This window comes from Engystomops pustulosus, chromosome 10 (assembly GCF_040894005.1).
Source record: "Engystomops pustulosus chromosome 10, aEngPut4.maternal, whole genome shotgun sequence".
NCBI classification, from domain to species: Eukaryota; Metazoa; Chordata; class Amphibia; order Anura; family Leptodactylidae; genus Engystomops; species Engystomops pustulosus.
In genome coordinates, this window is record NC_092420.1 from 28,600,950 (window position 1) to 28,626,378 (window position 25,429).

The 25,429-nt window shown below is 43.2% G+C and overlaps 1 protein-coding gene across 1 annotated transcript in view; it reads left to right on the plus strand.

The window, feature by feature from the left end:
• The first annotated feature begins 2,445 nt into the window (after positions 1-2,445).
• CFAP92 (cilia and flagella associated protein 92 (putative)) overlaps positions 2,446-25,429 on the plus strand; it is a 53,830-nt gene continuing 30,846 nt past the window's right edge. The window contains exons 1-5 of the mRNA XM_072127007.1: positions 2,446-2,467; positions 8,036-8,446; positions 11,367-11,560; positions 13,610-13,823; positions 16,095-16,208. Of these exons, the coding sequence (XP_071983108.1) occupies positions 2,446-2,467; positions 8,036-8,446; positions 11,367-11,560; positions 13,610-13,823; positions 16,095-16,208 (955 nt within the window). The remainder of the gene's footprint in view (positions 2,468-8,035; positions 8,447-11,366; positions 11,561-13,609; positions 13,824-16,094; positions 16,209-25,429) is intronic.

Sequence of the window (25,429 nt, forward strand, 5' to 3'; positions counted from 1 at the left end):
AAATTTTAATTTCCCCAATATTCAAATTTCCTAAAGAGGCTACTGGGGCATGGAGTAGGCGGAGCTGAGGCTACACGGCATGGCTACTCCACGCCCCAGTACCCTCTTGCGTTCCGCCTACCAAGGCATCTTCAGCGCGCAGCTCCTGGTAGCTGCGTGCACTCATCCGTGAAGCTTGGTTCTGCACATGCGCAGAACGCAGGCCACCGGCTGAGCAGTCTCGGCTCTGATGCCGGAGCTACTGCGCATACACAGCTTCGCAGACGAGTGCACGCAGCTACAAGGAGCTGCACGCTGAAGATGGATTGGTAGGTGGAACGCAAGAGGCTGCTGGGGCGTGGAGTAGCCGCACCATGTAGCCTCAGCTCCGGCTACTCCACGCCCCGGTAGCCTCTTTAGGAAATGTGAATATTGGGGCAATTAAAATTTATAAAGTTAGAGGCCACAAAAGTATTAGCTATAGGGTTATCCTACTATACATTAGAGGCCGATGGGGAGGTATAAACAGTCGATGTATATAAGTCAGATATATGTCCCCCAAAGGCCGGCAATGGGCGCTCGGAGCGGCACCGCACCGTTCCCTAGACAGGGAAAAGATAGGACATAATCTATCTTTCCCCGGAATGTGGCGCCGTGAGCCATGTTTCTCTATAGAGAGGGGCGGCGCTGGCATGTGCCCGCGTACGGAATGGAAATACATGAGAAAATAGGACATGTTCTATTTTTGTTTTGCACAATACAACCATTAAAATAAATGGACGTATTGCCCATTGTAATGAATGAGGCCATATGCTACACGTAAATATGACTGTATGTACGGCCGTTTATATACATTCCATAGAAACGCTGATGCGATCGGGCCGAGGCCCGCCCTGGTGGGCGCGACTTTGTCTGCGATTGCGTTTGCAAGCGTTTCGAACCCATTTTTGGTCCGTTTTTAAGCAGTCTGTTAAAAAACGGGGTCAAAACGCCATGTGTGGCATCACCCTTACAAATTGCATGCATTTTAAAATCTCATAGACTGTAAGCTCCTGTCACCCCTCCTCCTCATAGACTGTAAGCGCTTGTGTCACCCCCTCATCCTCATAGACTGTAAGCTCTTGTGTCACCCCTCCTCCTCATAGACTGTAAGCTCTTGTGTCACCCCCTCATCCTCATAGACTGTAAGCTCTTGTGTCAAACCCCTCATCATCATAGACTGTAAGCTCTAGTGTCACCCCCTCATCCTCATAGACTGTAAGCTCTTGTGTCACCCCCCTCATAGACTGTAAGCTCTTGTGTCACCCCCTTATCCTAATAGACTGTAAGCTCTAGTGTCACCCCCTCATCCTCATAGACTGTAAGCTCTTGTGTCACCCCCCTCATAGACTGTAAGCTCTTGTGTCACCCCCTCATCCTCATAGACTGTAAGCTCTTGTGTCACCCCCCTCATCCTCATAGACTGTAAGCTCTTGTGTCACCCACTCATCCTCATAGACTGTAAGCTCCTGTGTCACCCCCTCCTCCTCATAGACTGTTTGCTCTTGTGTCACCCCCTCATAGACTGTAAGCTCTTGTGATCAGGGCCCTCACTCCTATTGTTCCATATTACTGTTTGTACTCTGTAATGTAATATTATATTTGTACATGTCTCCTATGATTTGTACAGCGCCACAGAATATAAATATAGATTATTATATTATTATTCAAATACAATCCATGCAGAGGGTATGAACATCGCCTCAGGGTGAGGCCACACATGGCGTTTTGAACCCGTTTTTTGGTCCGTTTTTAAGCAGTCCATTAAAAAACGCATCTATTTTTGAAAGGATTTACCAATTATCTTAATTAAAACTGGTAAAAAACGCACACATTTTTTGACGGACTGCTGAAAAACGGACCAAAAACGGGTTCAAAACGCCTTGTGTGGCATCACTCTCAGTATTTCTCCAGTGAATCACATCCAATATGCTTGTAATGTTTCAAAACGCAGTCTGTGTGAACACAGCCTAAAAAGAAGAGCATATAGTGTGGCCAGTAATGTCTTGTCAGGCGTTACTGATATGTGGTTATATGTTGCCACACTCTCAGGCTACTACATATAACTAGTGGAGCAGCACAGGTGCTTCATACAGAGATAGTAATGTTACTGGCGCCACCATTAATGCGCTCTCCAAATCTTTCCCTCAGACAAGCCGTCTCTATAGTAACTGCACACACGCTTCGCCCCGTATCCCTCCGCCAGAGTAACATTTCTTGCAGTCTGCTTATATTTTCTAAGCTGTCCCCGTGCACCCTGATGAAGGGAATCATTACTGTCTTATAGGGTAAATCACATTTGGGGTATTTTATGTATGTGAAGTGCAAAAAATTCAAATAGTGCGGACTACTTCTCACCGCGGATGAACATTGTGTTTCTTGTGTACTAGTTGCCAAAGTTTGTTTCGCGGAAAGTAAAGGTAAGAGATGGGAGAGCGCGGGGCCGGGGGTGAGACGGGAGGTGATGTACATGTACACAGTATTCACATTATAGCTGAGACTGCGTGGGTTTCAACACGGGATATAGTGAGACAACGTCATACATATAATATATGGTCTGCAACCAATAGTATAGACAGTGTGAGACTACAACCCCCAGTATATATCCATACATAGTGTGGGACTACAACCCCCAGTATATAGCCATACACAGTGTGAGACTACAACCCCCAGTATATAGCCATACACAGTGTGAGACTACAACCCCCAGTATATAGCCATACACAGTGTGAGACTACAACCCCCAGTATATAGCCATACACAGTGTGGGTCTACAACCCCAAGTATATAGCCATACACAGTGAGACTACAACCCCCAGTATATAGCCATACACAGTGAGACTACAACCCCCAGTATAAATTGATACAGTAGTGTGAGACTACAACCCCCAGTATAAATTGATACAGTAGTGTGAGACTACAACCCCAAGTATATAGCCATACACATTGTGAGACTACAACCCCCAGTATATAGCCATACATAGTGTGAGACTACAACCCCCAGTATATAGCCATACATAGTGTGAGACTACAACCCCCAGTATATATCCATACACAGTGAGACTACAACCCCCAGTATAAATTGATACAGTAGTGTGAGACTACAACCCCAAGTATATAGCCATACACATTGTGAGACTACAACCCCCAGTATATAGCCATACACATTGTGAGACTACAACCCCCAGTATATAGCCATACATAGTGTGAGACTGCAGCCCTCACTATAAATCCATAGATAGCGTGAGACTACAACCCCCAGTATATATCCATACACAGTGAGACTACAACCCCCAGTATAAATTGATACAGTGGTGTGAGACTACAACCCCAAGTATATAGCCATACACATTGTGAGACTACTACCCCCAGTATATAGCCATAAATAGCATGAGACTACAACCCACAGTATAAATCCATAGATAGCGTGAGATTACAACCCCCAGTATATATCCATACACAGTGTGAGACTACAACCCCCAGTATAAATTGATACAGTAGTGTGAGACTACAACCCCCAGTATATAGCCATACACAGTGTGAGGCTACAACCCCCAGTATATATCCATACACAGTGTGGGACTACAACCCCCAGTATATATCCATACACATTGTGAGACTACAACCCCCAGTATATAGCCATACATAGTGTGAGACTACAACCCCCAGTATATAGCCATACATGGCATGAGACTACAACCCCCTGTATATAGCCATAACTAGCATGAGACTACAACCCCCAGTAGTTGGCCATACATAGCGTGAGAAGTACAACCCCCAGTAGATAGCCATACATAGCGTGAGAAGTACAACCCCCAGTAGATAGCCATACATAGCGTGAGAAGTACAACCCCCAGTAGATAGCCATACATAGCGTGAGAAGTACAACCCCCAGTAGATAGCCATACATAGCGTGAGAAGTACAACCCCCAGTAGATAGCCATACATAGCGTGAGAAGTACAACCCCCAGTAGATAGCCATACATAGCGTGAGAAGTACAACCCCCAGTAGATAGCCATACATAGCATGAGAAGTACAACCCCCAGTAGATAGCCATACATGGTGTGAGAAGTACAACCCCCAGTAGATAGCCATACATGGCGTGAGAAGTACAACCCCCAGTAGATAGCCATACATAGCGTGAGAAGTACAACCCCCAGTAGACAGCCATACATAGCGTGAGAAGTACAACCCCCAGTAGATAGCCATACATGGCGTGAGAAGTACAACCCCCAGTAGATAGCCATACATAGCGTGAGAAGTACAACCCCCAGTAGATAGCCATACATAGCGTGAGAAGTACAACCCCCAGTAGATAGCCATACATGGCGTGAGAAGTACAACCCCCAGTAGATAGCCATACATAGCGTGAGAAGTACAACCCCCAGTAGACAGCCATACATGGCGTGAGAAGTACAACCCCCAGTAGACAGCCATACATAGCGTGAGAAGTACAACCCCCAGTAGATAGCCATACATGGCGTGAGAAGTACAACCCCCAGTAGATAGCCGTACATAGCGTGAGAATTACAACCCCCAGTAGACAGCCATACATGGCGTGAGAAGTACAACCCCCAGTAGACAGCCATACATAGCGTGAGAAGTACAACCCCCAGTAGATAGCCATACATGGCGTGAGAAGTACAACCCCCAGTAGACAGCCATACATAGCGTGAGAAGTACAACCCCCAGTAGATAGCCATACATGGCGTGAGAAGTACAACCCCCAGTAGATAGCCATACATAGCGTGAGAAGTACAACCCCCAGTAGATAGCCATACATAGCGTGAGAAGTACAACCCCCAGTAGATAGCCATACATAGCGTGAGAAGTACAACCCCCAGTAGATAGCCATACATAGAGTGAGAAGTACAACCCCCAGTAGATAGCCATACATAGAGTGAGAAGTACAACCCCCAGTAGATAGCCATACATAGAGTGAGAAGTACAACCCCCAGTAGATAGCCATACATAGAGTGAGAAGTACAACCCCCAGTAGATAGCCGTACATAGTGTGAAACTGCAGCTCCCTGTAAATGGTCCAGTCTAATCCATTACACACAGACAGCCACGGCATAAGGGTGTATCCCTATATGAATCCATATATATGTGACATTTTTCATCCGTACATGCGCGTATCTGTATAAAATACGTTCGGTTGGCAAATACAGTAATATTATCAGCTTGCTTAACCCCGATATCCCTGGAAACTACACATATATACAGCAGTATACAACTGTATGCAATACATATGTTATACATTCCATAGACTTCTATGGGGTATATAGAACTAAAATACATGAGAAAATAGGACATTCTGTATGTTTTTTATGAAAACAATATGTGCACAATACGGCCATTGAATGAATGGGGCTGTATGCTACACGTGTTTATGGCTGTACATTCGTGTCAAAGCCTTAGCTATTTTTGGGGTAAAGTTTGTTTTTTTGGACAGAAGCTTTTTAATTTTATTTTTTAGAATGAAAACATAATAAAAAACATATTTTTTTAATTTGGAATCTCTGTGATCATACCGACCCAATGAATAAAGGTGAAGTGTTGTTTGCACCTCACAAGAAGAGACGTAAAAACAAAGCGCGGCGCAATTGTGTTTTTATTTTTCTACCACATTTGGAATTTTTTCACCAGCTTCCCTGTACAAGTAATAAAATATAAAAGGACAACTCAACACGTAAAAAATAAGCCATAATCTTGCATGCAGGATCGTCCATTGGCCCGCCCCCCTGATCTCTGTCGCTTGAAAGCCAGCGCAACTGTGACAGAAAACGATTGCATGCAACAGAATCCCCATTAAATACCTGTCACAGCGGCGCAAATCCCAAAAACGTTAGAAGATGCGACGAAAGTGTGTCCACGCACCCTTAGTAAATATGCCCCAATGTGTGAGTTCACCCGCAATGTACAGGAAAAATCTGGAAGTAGAGGCCGATGGAGGAGCGGGGAATCTGTGTGGTTTCAATAGTGACCTGTCCACTCTAGCCCCCTGTCTCTACTGAGGCCACAGGCTGGTCAATCGGACTGGAGGGCCGCACTGTGGGAATGGGGTGCTGCAGAGGGGCACCGTATCATTCTTTTTCGTTTCCTCCTATACAGTCAACTGGGGTGTTTTCCGTCATACCTACTAAAAAAAAAATCTTGCTGGAAAAAAATCCTGGCAGTCAGAGCAGCATAGAAAAAAAAGAGCCCTTCTAATTCCTTTGGGTTCATTCACATGGCCGTCTGCGGGGACGTACAGTACATGTGGCCACATATACGTCCCCATAGATGGCAATGGCTGCCCGGCGGCTCTATCTTTTCCCTAGTGTTCGGCCGTGCTTCGCTGCTTCCGATGGAGGGAGGAGGGACTACCTCTTCCTCACCAGCACGCGGTGGTATGCCTGCGCGGTGGGCATACTCTGTGTGAATGTACCCTTTATTGTGGTGGTCTCCTGGTTTTCAATACTACGTTGGCCACCAGGGGCTTTTCCCAGGTTGAACTGCTTCAGCTACCAGACACTAGAACATACACGTCCTTGTGGTGTTGGACCACACAATGACAGGTATGTTGTTTCACATAAACTGGGGGGCATTGATTTAAGTGGTTGACTGCTTCACCTCATGTTTTTTTGTGTGGGGGGCAGGATATTGGGTAATTTACCAATATACATCTATTAACCCCTTAACGACACGCACCACAATAGTAAGGTGCTCGTCGGCTGCGGGTGCATGGGGAGGGCTCACGGGCTGAGCCCTCTCCATAGCCGGTAAGTCTTTGCTGCATATTACAGGTGTCGTCCCATCAATAACCGGCGGCTTCATAAAGATCAGCCAGAGACTCCTGTCCATAAAATAGTTATATCATTCATATAAGTTTAATGTCCTGGCAGGGCCGTTGTTCATGGACATAGACCATGAAAACTTTTTCTGTCCCCATAGAGTTGTGCGCACATTGCCAAAGTGTTTTTATAATAAAACTGTTTTTTTTTTTCCAATAAAAAGAAAAGTAAGATGAAAGTTTACCTTTCTCTCTGCAGAGCAGTGTCCCATGGGAGTAGCCAGTGAGGAGTGCCCTTGGGAAACCACTCCGTCATGCGTCTATTTCAATTTTTAAAAAAAAACCTGCCTATATCCCTCTTATTTGATATAGACCGCTCCTCAATGACCACTCCCATTGGACATGAGACAGATAATAAATTCTTTTTATTGGAAAATGACAGTTTTATTATAAAAACACTTTGGCAGTACACTATTCTCTATTGGGACATTGGGAAGACAGAAAAAGGCCTCCTGATGACAGGTTCCCTTTAAACATTTTTGACCTGAGTGCTCGAAACTCCCTCTAGTGGTCACTCTGATGATTGTACTTTTACAGGGAGTTCTTTTTGACTAGACATTTGTTCAAGGAATCTGACTAATGGTATGGATGCTACTTTTTCTTGAGTTCATTTTCTTTTAGGGAAATTCAGTGCCACCATCCCTTCCCCACTGAAATGATTTGGAGGATGTTGTGTGGACATGCCCTATATTACAAGTGGGATCTTCACCTTCAAAAGTGAAAGTGGCTTTGTTCAAAAAGCCCAGTTTCTCTGCTATAAAGTCTGAATGTGTATTAAAAATATTTAAAAAAAAAGGTTGAAGGGGTTGTCCAGGAATAAAAAAATACCAATTACAAGAGTTATTAGGTTATGATAAGCTAAGGGTGAGACGACAAAGAAAACTTGTTTCCCCAGCTTACTGTATCCTTAGTAGTTAATATAGAGTGATGCTATTGCTAAAAAAATAGGAGGTGTTTATTAAGTCTAACATTTAGTCTTTATGAAGCAATAGACATCAAGATAGTTATTTTATCCTATATACAGGCGGTCCCCTACTTAAGAACACCTGACTTACAGAAGACCCCTAGTTACAAACGGACCTCTGGATACATACATACTCACGGAGGCAAAATTGTTTCCATTTTGCTTCTTTAATTTCAATTATTTAATCTAAAAGGCTTTTTTTTTTTTTTCTCTACAGAAAATCCATCCGAAGATCTTCTGGCTCCTATGGCTGACTCCTGTGCCTTGTTATCGGCAGGCGCCAGGTTCTCAGATCAGGTTGCGAAGAGGATGATTGCTGTAGAGTCTGAGGGCTATGACAGCGGTGTCCCTACTGACTGTGAGTCCAGATCCCAGAAAAGAACATTTTCATCACAAAAGGAAGATTTGTCAGATTATGGAACTGACTGCTCCTCCCCAGAGATTGGAAGAGTGCGGTCTGAGAAAGAAAGTCCATGTGAGGCCAAGGGTCAAGTCACCACCATGGGCTTAAAACAAGAGGCTGAAGAAAGACTCGGCCAGTCAACAAATAAAGGTTTGCAAGATAAATCTCACACCGTGACCTGCACAGTCACCATATGTTTTGCCATCCCATCACCACCCAAAAAAGGTAATTCACTTTTTTGTAAATGAGGCTCAGTTTTTATGAGATAAAATAGTGGCATTAAGTCTCTTTTCATATCTTGTTCTCAGCTTCCAAATGTATAATTAGAATACAGGCAGTCCCCAGGTTACATACAAGATAGGTTCTTTAGGTTTGTTCTTAAGTTGAATTTGTACGTAAGTCAGAACTGTATATTTTATCATTGTAACCCCAGCGAAAATCTTTTTGGTCTCTGACAATTGGATTTTAAAACTTTTCGGTTTTCATAGGAACTAGGATTACCAATAAAGCCTCATTGCAGACACCTCTGATAACTGTTATAACTGTTTACTGTAGCTTAAGGCTAAAGTACAGTAAATTACCAACATCCAGAGGTCCGTTTGTAACTAGGGGTCGTCTGTAAGTCAGGTGTTCTTAAGCAGGGGACCGCCTGTATTCTACTTTATTCTAATGTACACTCCTGATGATAAGCTGCAACATACACAACTCTATAGGTGTACAGAAGGTTGCGCCCCCAGACAGCTCGACCTTCTGTCACTGATGGCTCCTATAGTCTCAGTTTCCCCAGCAGTATCAAAGCAAGCATAGGGCGAGAGGCAGACCTTTCAAGGGAATCTCTAGTGCAAGCTATTGAGTGTGAGGATGGATTCCCATGTGACGTTTTTGTTGCATTTTTAACCCTTTAAGGACACATCCTTATTTTACACTCCCCACCTTCAAGAATCGATAACGTTTTTATTTTTTTGTGTACAGAACTGTGTGAGGGCTTGTTTTCTGCTTAACAAATTTTACTTCTCATTGACATATATTATTATATGCAGGAAAAAAAATCCAAATGCGGTGAAATTGGTTAAAAAAACGCATTTGCAGCACTTTCATGTGGGCTCAGTTTTTACAAGTTTCACTGTGCGCTCCAAATGATGCTATATTTTTTGGTTCGGTATGATCACAGGGGTACCAAATTTATATAGGTTTTATTGTGTTTAATACATTTTCACAATTGAAAACAATGGGGGCCATTTACTAAGGGCCCGATTCGTGTTTTCCCGACGTGTTACCCAAAGATTTCCCCTGAATTGCCCCTGGATTTTGGTGCACGCGATCGGATTGTGGCGCATCGGCGCTGGCATGCACGCAATGGAAATCGGGGGGCGTGACCGAACGAAAACCCACCGGATTTGGAAAAACCGCCACATTTTAAAAAAAAATATGTAGCGAAAATTGCACTTACCTTCACTCAGCCCGGCTCGGTGTATTCCAGTGCGTTCCAGGGAACTTCAGCGCAGCAGCGCCACCTGGTGGACGTCGGAGGAACTGCCTTAATAAATCCCGGCCAGACCCGAATCCAGCGTAGAGAACGCGCCGCTGGATCACGAATGGACCGGGTAAGTAAATCTGCCCCAATGTGTACAAAAAAAATCTTCTGACCCTAATAACTTTTTCATACTTCGGTGTACGGAGCTGTGTGAGGTGTCCTTTTTTTGCAAGATTTATTGCTACCATCTTGAGGACCATGCGACCTTTTGATGACTTTTTAAAAAAAAATCTTTATGTTATGTAAAATATTTAAAAACATAAAAGAAAGGTAAAAACACTTCGGACGTTTTGGCGCTATTTTCGGGGTTTTTTACTGTTTATTTAGTTTTAAATTGTAGGAAAAGGGGGGTGATTTGAATTTTTATATTTTATTATTATTTGTTTACTTTTTTTTAAACTATTTTTTAGACCCTCTAGGGTACTTAAAACCCAGTCTTATCGGTCCTACCATATACTGCAATACTATTGTATTGCAGTATGTGGCGTTTATATATGGGATTCCTTACAATGAAGCCCCTGGCTCATTGTAACGAATCTTCGAAAACCGTGCAGCGATTACATCATGGGGAGCAGCGATCTTAACCAAGATGGCTGTGCCCATGTGCCAAAACCTTTTAAATGCCGCCCGCGTCTTTGCAATGGAGGGGTTAACACCCACGACTGGTACCAGCACCGACCACAGGTGTTAGTGATGAGTGTTTGCTGCAATATGTAGCAAACCACATGTCTGTATGAAGAGGGCTCAGCCCGTGAGCCCTCTTCATACATCCTTTATAACTCGCTGACGGATATATCCGTCCGTGAGCGTTAATGGGTTAAATGCATCCAAAATGCAAGTGGGAGGTTTTTGGCCAAACCCTCTCCCATTTGCGTTTTGGATATGTTTAAAAAGTGTTTAGAAACAGTTTTTCCAAAATCTGCAGTGTGATGTTTTGTTCATGGAGAGTTATGCCTACACTGTAAAGGAGTTCAGGGGCTGCTTTCTTCCAAAACAGTTCCACAAGTGACCTTATATATAGCAGCTCAGCTGTAAAGATATGCATAGAGTTTACTGCATATGGTCAGACGTGGAGCTGTTTTTGACCCGCTTCTGCAAATGACTGACCTCTTCAGACCATGGGACGTTTTCTTCCCCCTTGGTCTGAGGAAGCCACTCATTGGCCAAAGCACATCCCATGACCCCCACAGCTACCGGCTGGGTACATTGCTGAAAAACAGAAAGTACTGGGTGGACACGAGAAGCGCAGCAAATATTTTTTTTTTCTCACTCCTGCCTCCCCACGTCAAGTGTATCTTTAAGGTCAAATTCATTGGGATACATTGGAGGTCTACTTTTGACCATTATGGCATGCATAAAAGTTTTTAAAAAAGTTTCCTGTGAGATATTTTTTTGTATCTTACAATGTGAACCAAAAACATTTGTTTCCTACTATATACTGTACATACACAGTTCAAAGTATCATAATTAAAAAGGTTGAACAGAGACATTGCTTTGATATGTTGCAACCTATGTGTATGTCTATAGAACCTCCTGGTGTAGGCTCTAAACATGTTGTATACAAAGTTAAATATGCAGTGTTTTTCTTACCCTGTCCTATAATTTATTTAGAAGACTTCGTCTGCAATGCCGATCATAAAGCAAAGGGCAACAGTAAGCACCACAAGAAGGTCATTGAGGCTCCCAAAGCCCAGAAATATTTCCACTTTGAATATTTTCTTCTCCCTGAAGACACAGAACCCACTAAAGTGGATGTAGTGATGTTCGGGGTCGTGGCTAAGCTTTACATGGAGCAAGAGACTCGGGTGAGGGATAAAATACAAGCTTTCAGGAAATGTCATGTATATTCTTCATAGTGTAAACCACTGTATATAAGTTACAGTTTTAGGAATTTAGATTCAGCATAAGGCAACCTTATTGTAGATAATAAACATATAGAGGGAGATTTATTTTATGCTGGTGAAATCACCGGGTGTCTGCAGCGCTAGAGGGCGGGACAGGAAAATAATTTCGATTATGCAGGGTGTGAATAATTAAAGGAAACCTACCATTTCAAATGGTAGGTTTAAGCTGTAAACACCGAGCACCAGCTCAGGGTGAGCTGGTGCCGGTGCTTAGTTTCGTTAGTGTTAAAACCACGGTATTGCGGTTTTAACACTTTTTAAACTTTATAGCAGAAGCCGCTTCGGCGCTGCGCGCGACCGTGCGCGCGCAACGCCTGCGGCATTTCCTATGTAGGCGTGCGCACGCAGCGCCGAAGCAGTTTCTGCTATAAAGTTTAAAAAGTGTTAAAACAGCGATACCGCGGTTTTAACACTAACGAAACTAAGCACCGGCACCAGCTCACCCAGAGCTGGTGCTCGGTGTTTACAGCTTAAACCTACCATTTGAAATGGTAGGTTTCCTTTAATGAGTAGCCGGAGCCAGAAAGCGTTCGGCTGGCGTAGGCCGGAGCACCTCCGGCTGTTATATTCTTATAAGGTCAGTTTTTTGAAAAACAGAACTTGAAAAGAATAAGAACAAAACTTGCCCAGTACCCCCGAAGACAGTGGTGGCGAACCTATGGCATAGGTGCCAGACATGGCACTTGAAGCCCTTTTTGTTGGCACCCAGGCAGTCACCCCAGCACTGAGTTCACTAGACAGGACTTGGGCCTGTCTTCTGCAGTCCGAGGTAGTTCCAGACTTGCCAAGGTCAGTGCTATTTTAAAGAGACATATCCTTAGTTACCTGGGACTACAGGAGGAGTGAGAAGGTATGGACAGGGCTGGATCATCATTGGAACTCCTGCTCTGGACTTTGCAATTCTTCCTGTTCCTGGGAAGCTATGATAATATTCAAAATTTCTTCTTTCTACTATATTGGTGTACTCAGGATGCTGATACGATTAAAAGCTGTGACAAGAAAGGAAGCAATAAGCTACTTTGTAAATTGCAGTGTTGGCACCTTGTGATAAATAAATGGTTTGTTGTTGTAGTTTGGGCACTCGGTCTCTAATAGGTTCACCATCACTGCCCTAAAGTAATGAGCATTTCAGAGGGAAAGTCAACCGCTAGTAAATCTGGAGGTATATCTCCTTTAATTTAAAACCTATTTATGGAAGCCTATGGGTGACAGATCACTGAAGAATGGACCTGACCCAGAATGTATTGCCCTTACATAGGAAAGCTTATATTTTGGAGTAGTTTTCTGTTAATATACTACCATGAAATGACCCTAATTTTTACATTCTGTACTGACAATAGATGCTTATGTATACCTCCTAGCTGCTCAGAGCATACCTAGAAAACTCCTCATAGATATCAATGAATTGGCTCTACAGTGTTACCACAAACTTTTACTAGAGGCAAGAGGTAGCCCTCATAATCATAGACTATAATATATTATTTAAAAAAGTGATACCTTCTCCCATTTGGTAAGTATAATAGCAAATTGCCAATTTATTCACTGTACTGGAATGTCCACACATACAAATACACTGGGATATCATTTTTGTTCAATTCAGTTAGAGTTGGGTGGTAGAAGAATATCCCAGTGAAGAAATTACTCCTGGAAGTTAAAAGATGTAAGTTTAGAGAAGTAACTTGTTTCCCTTTAAAACTTAATCAGTTGCAGTACACGTCTTGACCAACAGGTGGGGATGCAGAATCATCTATAGATTTTATACATTTGCTTTATACAGTGGTTTATTCAGCGGCAGAGGGTTGGCGCATTTTCTTTACTATTAGAGCAAAGAAATGTAAGCTAGATTTAGCATTTGATGTTTATATTACTTTATATTAGACATACGTCTAATCCATATGAAGTCTACAAACATGTCCAAAAAATGAAATGGTTATATTTCTTGATTTTTAGTTATTAAAACCTTGGCAAGAAAATGAGAAAATCTGGTTGACATGGAGCCACAGTGTTGAACTCTGTGTCACCAAAGAAGTGTTATTGAAAGCCTTGAAACATCAGATCTGTGTGAAAATGTGGAGCACTAAAGACAAAGTGTCAGCGAAAGCCAGATTTGATCGGCCAAAGGCTTTTAGAGTGTCAACTGTGAAACAAGGGGATGACCCTGAAGGTAATGCTATGGTAAATGTATTGCATTATCATACCACACCTGCCCCAGCAGTATATAGTAGCCCCCACATGTGCCCCATTAGTCTATAGTAGCCCCCACATGTGCCCCATTAGTATATAGTAGCTCTCCCACATGCCCCAGCTGAATATAGTAGCCCCCACATGTGGCCCAGCCATATATAGTGGCCCCTCACACGTGCCCCAGCAGTATATAGTAGCCTACACACGTGCCCCAGCCAAATATAGTGGCCCCCACATGTGCCCCTGTAGTATATAGTGGCCCCCACACGTGCCCTAGCAGTATATAGTGCCCCTCACACGTGCCCCAGCCATATATAGAGTCCCCCTACACGTTCTCCAGCAGTATATAGTTGCCCCACACGTGCCCTAGCAGTATATAGTGGCCCTCACATGTGCCCCAGTCGTATATAGTGGCCCTCACACGTGCCCCCAACAGTATGAAGTAGCTCCCACACGTGCCCCAGCAGTATATAGTGGTCCCCACACGTGCCCCAGCAGTATATAGTTGTCCCCACACGTGCCCCAGCAGTATATAGTTGTCCCCACACGTGCCCCAGCAATATATAGTGGTCCCCACACGTGCCCCAGCAATATATAGTGGTCCCCACATGTTCCCCCAACAGTATGTAGTAGCTCCCACATATGCCCCAGCAGTATATAGTAGCTCCCACACGTGCACACAAAAAAAAAAAAAAAAAGAATACTCACCTTTCTATGACCCAGCGCCTGGGTCGGACAATGGATCCTGGCAGCGGTAGTATCGCTGCCTGCATCCAGTGATCAGCGATATGTGTGTCTAAAGACGCACAGTGCTTAACACCGGGGCGGCTTGCCTACCATTTGTCCCGTTCCTGTGGGGGCTGCAACCTGAGGTTCTCCAGGCCACATACTCTCCAGTCCATGTGCACCCCTGCCTTAAAACTCAATTCACATTATCTGGCTCCCTGCCAGCAGCATGTGATGAGTCCTGGGGCTGGGGCAGCTGCAGCCTGTGTGTCTTCATGCATTCTTCCTCCACTTCCATCTACATACCATCCCCTCCCCTGCCTTCTCATGACAGGAATTAGGAAGTGGAAGGGAGTTGGATTAGTGTGGAGAAGAGGAAACTGACACAGGCTGCAGTTGCCCTTCCTTGGGGACTCGCCACACGCTTCTGGCAGGGAGCTAGGTAATTTAAATTAGACTTTAATTACTAAAATGATTTTTAAAATCAGCATAGAAGAGGCTACTGGGACATGGCACCAGATAAAATCACTTTCCAGATGACAGGTTCGCTTTAACTCTTAAGTGACCACCAATAAATATTTTTTATGGTAGCCACTTATTTTTTTAGTGCCCAGTCTAAGTATTATGTAGGTCTCATCTTCTTCAGAGGAAGCTGACGACGGAGATCACCTTATCTATTTCCTGCAATTTTTGGGTGGAATCTGGGTACTTCACTTCAATGGGACCTGAGCTGCAGTACCTCAGCAGTACCTTATCTTTAGACTGTGGACAGAGATTTGTGATGTTGCGCTTATGCCAATGATCAGTTGTCTGATTCCTGTCAATCTGATTTTGATGTCACCCTTTAATGTGTAATTTTGTGGCACGCTCCTTCTGGGCACAGAGGGGCACATTTACTCACCTGTCCAGAGGAGTTCACTGAAAGTGCATTGTCCGACCGGAATTCACTCTGCCGCGATTCACTAAGATCGTGCGCCCGATATCCTGCATGTGTCGCTTCCCCGCTCAGGTCCGACGGAGTTCACCTTCTTTTCCTGGTGCATGATCTTGCGACACAATTTGAGTGTTACATCCTGCGCTCAGTCCAAATCAGTCGGATTGCCCCCCACCCCGATTTCTGTCCCATGAAAGACAGCGCAGCCGCAACACAATCCGATCGCGTGCGACATAATCCCCTGCTAAATACCTGACACAGCGGCGAAAATCCCGAAAACGTCGTAAAATTTGATGAAAGTGTGGCCGCGGACCCTTAGTAAATAAGCCCCAGAGTCTTACATTGTGTGCTGGTTATGGAGGGCAATACAACACCCTCCACAAAATGTACTGTAAATGATATTGATAAATGCTGTTCAGACTTCACTGTACTCCATTGATTTGATATTGATAAACTGTTCTAAGGTTGAAGTTCTGAAAACCCATATAATGTTAATATGCTGACCTCCACAGGGTGTGGATATGCTCTATTTTTGGCTATATACTTATAGTTTATATATTCATTCTTTCTTTTTTATGTCATTGATTGTAGTAAAACAATTGATATTGAATCAGAGAAAACTCTTTGAAGAAAGTCTGCCCCGACAAAGTTTTGTCCTTGATAAAAATGGGAATCTAATGTATCAGGACGACTACAATGTCCAAGGTAAGTTTAGATTTTTTGTTGCATGTATCTGATTAGTTGTTCTAGGTATTAAAATTCTCAAAGGGGTAATCCATATTCAAATTGGTCATTCGATTATAAGATAATATGAAGATGGCTGCTGATCACACGCCCACATCACATGTCCTGCACCTGCCTGGGCAGGTCATGTGATCACTATGTTTGGCTGTAGTCGGTTGGTAACAGTGCATCCAGTATGGCCGGTGTTGTGGTGAGACGTCATTTCAGTGGAGCAGTGTGCTGTTATGGCAGTTATACATCATTACTATGTTAACAGGGCAGGACAGTCTGTTACATCATCACTGGGAGCAGAGCATGAGAGGGAGGAGCTATTACTGAGAACGGAAGGATTATGGGACTTGTAGTATCCTGTGGAGGCCATCTTCGAGATAACTCTGCCTAATTTAGAAATCCCATAAAATGTTGTGAATCCTAAACCTCCTGTAACGCTATCTAACACTGCGGTGGAGTACAATGTAAAAGCTAGACCGCTCGCCAAGCGGTCCGATGTATTAATGAGGGGGCGGGTTTAGGGGTGGTGACTGCCGCATGAAGTCACCGCCGGGCTATGGAGCGAGCGGGGCGGTCCGGGGAAGAGGCAGCACCTCTTCCGACGATTACATTGTGCTTTGCTGCAGTGTTAGATAGCGTTACAGGAGGTTTCCAGTAACACTATCCTTCTAACACTGCAGCCTTTGTTTAAGCACTAGGAGCTGCTTACTTTAGTAAGCAGCTCCTAGTGCCCGATTTATGGGTGACAGGTCCTCTTTAAGCTCCAACACATTGGGGGAGTTTTACCAAGCTGCCCAAGTTTAAGAATGTACTTAGTTGCCCATGGCAACTAATTACAGCTCAGCTTTCATTTTTCATTTTTCAGCTTTCATTTTTCATTTTAACTAAATTTTTTCTTGTCTAAATGAATGTTTTTCATAAAATGTACAAATTCTCAATGGATAATATACCAAAACGCTCCACTAACTTTTGCTACCCAATCTCTCCCGAGTATAGCAATACCCCATATGTGGTGGCAACTTGCTGTATGGGCACACGCCAGGGCATCGAAGGGAAGTGCGCCATTCAGAGCAGATTATGCATTGTCACTTTTTATTGGCTATACAACCTTTATTTTTTTGGCAATTTGGACATATAAAGGCTTATTTTTAGGGCTTATTTTTGGTACCATTTTGGCGCACATAACATTTTTGGACCCGGCTCCGGGAAAAAGATCAAGGAGCCCTGGAGCACTGGCAGACCCGGGCCGGCCATTGGAGCCATGACCTACAATCCGTCCGATTCACCTAAGATGCCCCTTACATGCTACGGTCAAGCGTGACAGTGGCGGTTAATGGGTTAACACCCGCGATCGGAGGAATCTCCGATCGTGGGTTTTAGATGCAGGGTTTTGGCTATAATATATAGCTGACACCCTCAGCGCTTACAACGCTGAGAGATAGGGACGATTGGGAGGAGCCGGCCACATCGTGGACCAGAAGCTCCCTGTGCGCCGCTTCTGTGCCCCTGTAAATAAATAGGGGCACGGATGAAACGAGCCACGGCGCAGCAGCCCGGCCCTAAGTAATTTTTAACACCCGGATAACCCCTTTAAGTAGCACAGTGCATTATACAAAAAAATAGGAAAAAAAACAAGATCCTGTACAACTATAGTGTGTTGGAAAAATGAAAAGTTAGAAGGCATTAACAAAAAAGTGGACAAATGTCTTTTTAAAAAAGTGACAGTAAAGGATTAATATACAGAAAGAGTTGGAGTTGTTGGGGGTGCCAAACAGTGTTCTTTAATAACTTTTGTTTACATAACTCTAAAGAGATAAAAAAAAGAAAAGGAATTGTAAAAAAGGAAGAGATCACGGGGCTTATGTCATGTAGGGGATTTAAACATCTGCACAACCTCACTACATGACCTTGTTGTCTGAACACTTTTGATAAAGAAGACATCACTGTACGGGCAAGGAGGACAGAATACAGAGAAGGTCAGCAAGTGCAAAGCCTCAGATGGTAAAAGAAATGTAGCGCTCTATATCTCCTGCCGCATATGAGCGCCTCTGAAAAGCATTGCAGAAAATATGCTGGCCTGGCAGAGATAAGGAAAATGGGATTAGAATAATGTTTGAATATTTTCTTATCTTACATAGGTTGGACACATTTTCTGCAATAGAACCAGATTCTAACTTAAAATTCAAAGAAATTAAGTTTCCCAACCCTGTGTTTGTGTACAGTATGTGAAATGCCCTTTAACCTCTTCATGACCGAGCGACATTGGTGCCTGAAAGCCCAGGTCAATTTTTGCAGTTTTCCTCTGCTTTGCAATATCTTTGGAACATCTTTGTATATTATAATAATTTTTACTTTGTCTTGTTTTCATGAGACTTTAACTTGGAAGAATAATTTTATTAATAACACAAATAAAAAAATGTTTAACCCCTTATCACCGACACTAGTTTTCAGCTCAATGACCAGACTCGATTTTTCAAATCTGACAAGTCTCACGATAATTGTTTATTACTTCGGAACGCTTTAACATATCCGGGTGATTTTGAGAATGTTTTCTCGTGACACATTGTACTTCATGTTAGTTATAAAATTTAAGTGATAAGTTTTGCGTTTCGTTCTGAAAAAAAGTGAAAATTTGGCAAAAGTTTGTAAAAATTCTTCATTTTCTAAGTTTGAAATGTTCTGGTTTCCAGACAAGATGTAAAACTACCCAAAAAGTTTGATAATTAACATTTACAGAATATCTGCTTTATGTTGGGATGATATTTTATGCTTCCGGTCATTTTTCTAGGATGTTATGAGGCGCAGAACTTTAGGTGCGATTTTTCTTATTTTCATGAAAATTGCCAAAACTCACATTTTGAGGGACAACTCAGCTTTCAGGTGACTTTGTAAGGCCTAAAAAATAGTAAAACCCCATAAATTACCCCACTATAGAAACTTCACCCCTCAACGTATGTAAAACAACTTCTATTAAGTCCATTAACCCTTTAAGTGTTTCACATGGGCTAAAAAATATGGACCTGCGATTTAGAAACTATAGAATTTTTTTTGGAAAATACATTCATTTAGGCCAAAACTGACATTTTCAGAATAAATTAAATGATGAAACGCACTGCAACGCTTGATGCCCAATTCCTCCCGAGTGTACTGATACCACATATGTGGTGGTAAACTTCTGTACGGGCGCATGGCCGAGCATAGAATGAATGGAGGCGCCGTCCACAGCAGATTTGTATTGTCACATTGTACAACCTATAAATTTTTATTTTTTTTGGTAATGCGATCATATGAGGGCTTATTTTGTATGGGATGAGATACAATGTATAAATAATTTATTTTGGGAGTCTAAAGCTTATTCATGAGATTTTATTAACTATTTCAAGGGGGACACAAACAAAATCATCAATTTTTATTTTGGATTGTTAGCATTTTTTTTCCCCCGCTCACCGTAATGTAAAAATAATATTTTATCTTTATTCTCTGGTTCACTACGATTGCGGTGATACCTCATTTATATAGTTTTTCTTATTTTTGCTCAATTTTCCTGAGCAAAACCAATATTGGAAAAAATCGCATTGTTTTTACTATTGACAACTTTTCAGGGCCATAACTTCTGTATTTTTCTGTTGTCAAATCTGGTTGAGGGCTTATTTTTTGCGAAAACAGTTGTTCTTTTCAGTCGTATCATATTAGGGAACGTAACTTTTTTTGATCACTTTTTAGAACATTTTTTGTGATGGTGTTTGATGAAAAATTGTATATTATGGGAAGTTTTTCGAGTTTTTTTTTAACGTAGTTCACCGAGCGGGTTCAATAGATTTAGATTTATTGTACAGATTAATACGGACGCGATGATACCAAATATGTACGTGTTTTTGTGTTTTATTTACTTTATTTGCATTTTATGTGTTACTGGGGAGATTATGGGACTTTTATTTTATTTATTTATTTAATTATATTATAAAAAGATTAAATTTTTTTTTTTTTTTACTTTTTTACATTTTCTACTTCTTGGCTTGAATAAGCGATCATCCGATCACTTATTCAAGCCTTTATACTGCAATACACTTGTATTGCAGTGTATAGTGTAAGTAACTGAGCATGCTGAGCATGCTCAGTTACATACAGCCGGGTCCTGCCAGGAAGGCAGGACCCGGCAAGAAGAGGAGCCGACAGCCCCGGGTCACTCGTTGGAACCCGGGGCAGCGGCAGGAGGGATCGGATCCCTTGCAAGGGGTTAAACACCCGGGATCGGAGTTTCCGATCCCGGGTGTTAGTGCCGGGTCTGGGCTGTGATATCACAGCCCGACACCGGCACCAGCGAGACCCGGTGTCCTGAAATCTTCTTCTGACGCACCGCCGTAGAAAGGCGTACGCGTTGTATAAACCTTTACCAAAATAAGTTGTAAATATGTACAGTGTCAATCCAATTAACATTTTCCAAGTTCAGTGGCAAAGGGTGGCTCATTTCAATGGTCATATCCGCTAAACCGTGGCATCTAGAAACAATAGACCCGAACACTGTGTCCGAGCTTTAGAAGACAGAAGATGACCTGCCGAGGGTGTCGGAAAGGTAAGCTGAGAGTTTTTTTTTTATAGTTTGGAAATATTGGGCACAGGTGGCTGGCTGTATACTAGGGGTCAGGGGGCTGGCTGTATACTAGGGGGCTGCTAGCAATATACTGGGGACATGGGCTGCTGGCTATATACTAGGCGGCATGGGTTGCTGGCAACATACTGGGGGGCATGGGATGGCTGGCTATAAACTGGGGGGCAGGGGCTGGCTGTATACTTGCGGGCAGGTGCTGGCTATATATTGGGGGGCAGGGGCTGCTGACTATTTACTGCAGGGGCATGGGCTGGCTATATACTGGGGTGCATGTGCTGGCTATATACTGTGGACATGGGCTGGCTCGATATATATCGGGAGGTATGGGATGGCTATATACTGGGGGCAGGCGCTGGTTGGCTATATACTGGGGGGCAGGGGGCTTGCAAGCTGTCTTCAGGGGGGCATGTGCAAGCTGGCTAAATACTGGTGGGCTCGCTATGTACTGGGTGTGACCAAAGCATTTTCCACCTTTGGCTTATGCTGGCGTCAATAGGTTTCCCCAGTAATTTATGGTAAAATTAGGATCCTTGGTTTATACTTGTGTATATACGGTATCACATTTTTTACTACAACTTTAAGGCCCCATGTACATACAGCCCCGTACCGCTCCATACAAGGGGAAATGATAGGACATGTCTTATCTTTCCCCGGGTTACAGCGCCATGTGCTGTGTATCTCTATGGAAAGGGGGGGGGTGTTACCTCTCTTCCGCTCCATGGTGGCAGACGCATGCCCTTTCAGCTAAGGCCTGGCGGTCACACGTTCGTGTGCATGTGGCCTAAATGTGGATATCTCCAGTTCTGTTTCACCAGAGACACAATCCCGAAAGGGAGAATCTTCTCTTTAACCCCTTCCTGCTGAGGCCCTTTTTCCTCACATTCAAAAATATATAACTTTTTCATTTTTCCATGTAAAAGCTATGTAGGGTTTCTTTTCTGCATAATAAATTGCACTTTATTGTGACAGTATATAATATTCCATGCTGTGTACTGGAAAGTGGGAAAAAAATTTCCAAATGCAGTGAAATTGGTGAAAAAAATGCATTTGCGCCTTATTCTTGTAAGCTTGGTTTTTCACTGTGCGCCCCAAATCACATTATCTACTTTATTTTTTGGATCCGTATGATCATAGGGTTACTGAATTTATATAGGTTTTAATACATACATTTAATACAAAAATTAAAACCTGTGCAAAAAATAAAATCTTCATTTTGCTATCTTCTGGCACTAGTAACTTTTTCATACTTTGGTGTACAGAGTAATATGACATTTGTTGTGAGATGAGATGACATCTTCATTACTACCATTTTAAGGACTGTATGGCCTTTTGATCACATTTTTTTTAAAGTTTTTATATGTTGAAAAATGGTGAAGAAGTGGATTTTCAGACATTTAGGCTCTAGGGTTGATGTGAACATTTTGATTGTAACCCTGTGTTATCTGATTGATCCTACCACACACTGCCTTACTACAGTATGGCAGTATATGGGGAGTTTAAACATTGGCAGAGAACATACAACCCTGGGTCTTATGAAGACCCAAGGCTGTTATGGCGACAGATTATTGCTCCCCGATGATGTCACGGACAGTTGGGATCTTACAGGCACTGGCTGTGGGCTGCCATTGAAACGTACGGTGACCCCCGATGATGGTGTGGTGGTGCCAAGAGGTTAAGGCCTTTCAGGCCCAGTGACTAAGGAGTTAGTGACAAAAATTCTATACCCAAAAATGTAATCACGTCCATGGTGTACAGTTTGCTATTCTTAGATGGCTAAAGGACCTGCAATGATGTCACAGGTCACATGTCATGAATCTAACACAATGTAACGTGTAAAAAGATTGACACAATATTTCCCATCTTTACATAGAACCTTATATGTCTGTAGTTGAATATTAGTAGACGGTCCCTAAGTACAAGGAGGCAAAGCAGGGATTTCTAGAGACACAGAGCTGTCACTCACAATAATGGGATGTGGTTCACTGCCACCCAGAGAGAGAAGAGTCAGAGCCAGGAGATAAGAGTCAGAAAAGCTCATTTGCATATCAGAAAAACGTCTGTAATGAAGGTACAGTGCCTCACTGGCAGCTAATTTTAGGTGATATGGTGAGGACTTGTAACTCTTTATCAGCAGGCATCGTTACTTGGGGTGATCAAAATCTGGTGACAGGTCCTTTTTAAAGCTAGAACATTTGTATTCATTTGCAGTTCTAGTGTATGATACAGGTCACTTCTATGCAACTTCCATCGAGTGGTAACATTTAAGTTTTGTAACTGAGACTCTGGACGCAGAATCATATTGGCTTTCAACCACAAACTACTATCTAGGTCACATCACTTGCATCTGATGTAATAGTAGGTACAAATTAAAGGCAGCCAAAGACATGCGATGAATGCGATTACTGATAAAGTTTGCATTTTATGCTGTTACAACTAACAAAGCGCAAACCGCCAGGTCCAGGAATACAGTGATGTGGGTGCAGGTCACGGAGAGTTGCTTTTTATGGGTAAAAGACATAAATCTCTTGCTGGGCCGTATTATCACAATGCGTAACATTTCTCTGCACAGTGTTTTGCTAGGAACACATTCTATTTTGTTCCGCGTTATTTCACAACATAAAACGTTAGTACAAAGTATACAATTTGTCTTTTCTTGGTAACAAATAAAAATCTGCTCTCCCTTACTAAGGCCCTATAAAATTGCAGACTGCTGGATACATCACTGGCTTAAGTTTTCTTTGACATCATTATAAATAAGGAGGCTTGGAGAAATATTTTACATGAAGGCTAATTAAGATATTAGGTCACCATAGTGCTGTGAATAGCGTTTAAGGCTGCATTCACAAGAACGTGTGATTTCTCCAGTCCTGTATTTCCTTGCTGTATGAGGCTACATTCACACGAACGTATGGGGGATGTATATACGGCCAATATATGTCCCCCATAGACAGCAATGGGCGCACGGCGCACAACGGGAGCGGTACGGTGCAGCACACGTGGCACCATACCGCTCCGTACCCCGTAGAAAGATAGGACATGTCCTATCTTGCGACAGAATAGTGCGCCGCCATGTGCCCACCGTGGTATTGAACGGCAGGCAACAGCCATCTGAATGTAGCCTGACTCTGTATGAATATGTATATACATTACGATTTTCATCTGTATGTGCACATACACTCACCGGCCACTTTATTAGGTACACCATGCTAGTAACGGGTTGGACCCCCTTTTGCCTTCAGAACTGCCTCAATTCTTCGTGGCATAGATTCAACAAGGTGCTGGAAGCATTCCTCAGAGATTTTGGTCCATATTGACATGATGGCATCACACAGTTGCCGCACATTTGTCGGCTGCACATCCATGATGCGAATCTCCCGTTCCACCACATCCCAAAGATGCTCTATTGGATTGAGATCTGGTGACTGTGGAGGCCATTTGAGTACAGTGAACTCATTGTCATGTTCAAGAAACCAGTCTGAGATGATTCCAGCTTTATGACATGGCGCATTATCCTGCTGAAAGTAGCCATCAGATGTTGGGTACATTGTGGTCATAAAGGGATGGACATGGTCAGCAACAATAATCAGGTAGGCTGTGGCATTACAACGATGCTCAATTGGTACCAAGGGGCCCAAAGAGTGCCAAGAAAATATTCCCCACACCATGACACCACCACCACCAGCCTGAACCGTTGATACAAGGCAGGATGGATCCATGCTTTCATGTTGTTGATGCCAAATTCTGACCCTACCATCCGAATGTCGCAGCAGAAATCGAGACTCATCAGACGTTTTTCCAATCTTCTACTGTCCAATTTCGATGAGCTTGTGCAAATTGTAGCCTCAGTTTCCTGTTCTTAGCTGAAAGGAGTGGCACCCAGTGTGGTCTTCTGCTGCTGTAGCCCATCTGCCTCAAAGTTCGACGTACTGTGCATTCAGAGATGCTCTTCTGCCTACCTTGGTTGTAACGGGTGGCGATTTGAGTCACTGTGGCCTTTCTATCAGCTCGAACCAGTCTGCCCATTCTCCTCTGGCATCAACAAGGCATTTCCGCCCACAGAACTGCCGCTCACTGGATGTTTTTTCTTTTTCGGACCATTCTCTGTAAACCCTAGAGATGGTTGTGCGTGAAAATCCCAGTAGATCAGCAGTTTCTGAAATACTCAGACCATCCCTTCTGGCACCAACAACCATGCCACGTTCAAAGGCACTCAAATCACCTTTCTTCCCCATACTGATGCTCGGTTTGAACTGCAGGAGATTGTCTTGACCATGTCTACATGCCTAAATGCACTGAGTTGCCGCCATGTGATTGGCTGATTAGAAATTAAGTGTTAACGAGCAGTTGGACAGGTGTACCTAATAAAGTGGCTGGTGAGTGTACGCCTCCCACTGGTTCTGGATACTGCGCATATATACAGCAGCATTAGGTGTAAAACAGTCGTATGCAGCGCGTGTGCGACCTGTATTTTATATGTTCCCATAGACTTCTATGGGGCATACAGAACGGAAATACTTGAGAAAATAGGACATGCTCTATATTTTATACGGTGCGGTGGGCAATATAGCCATGTATATGGATG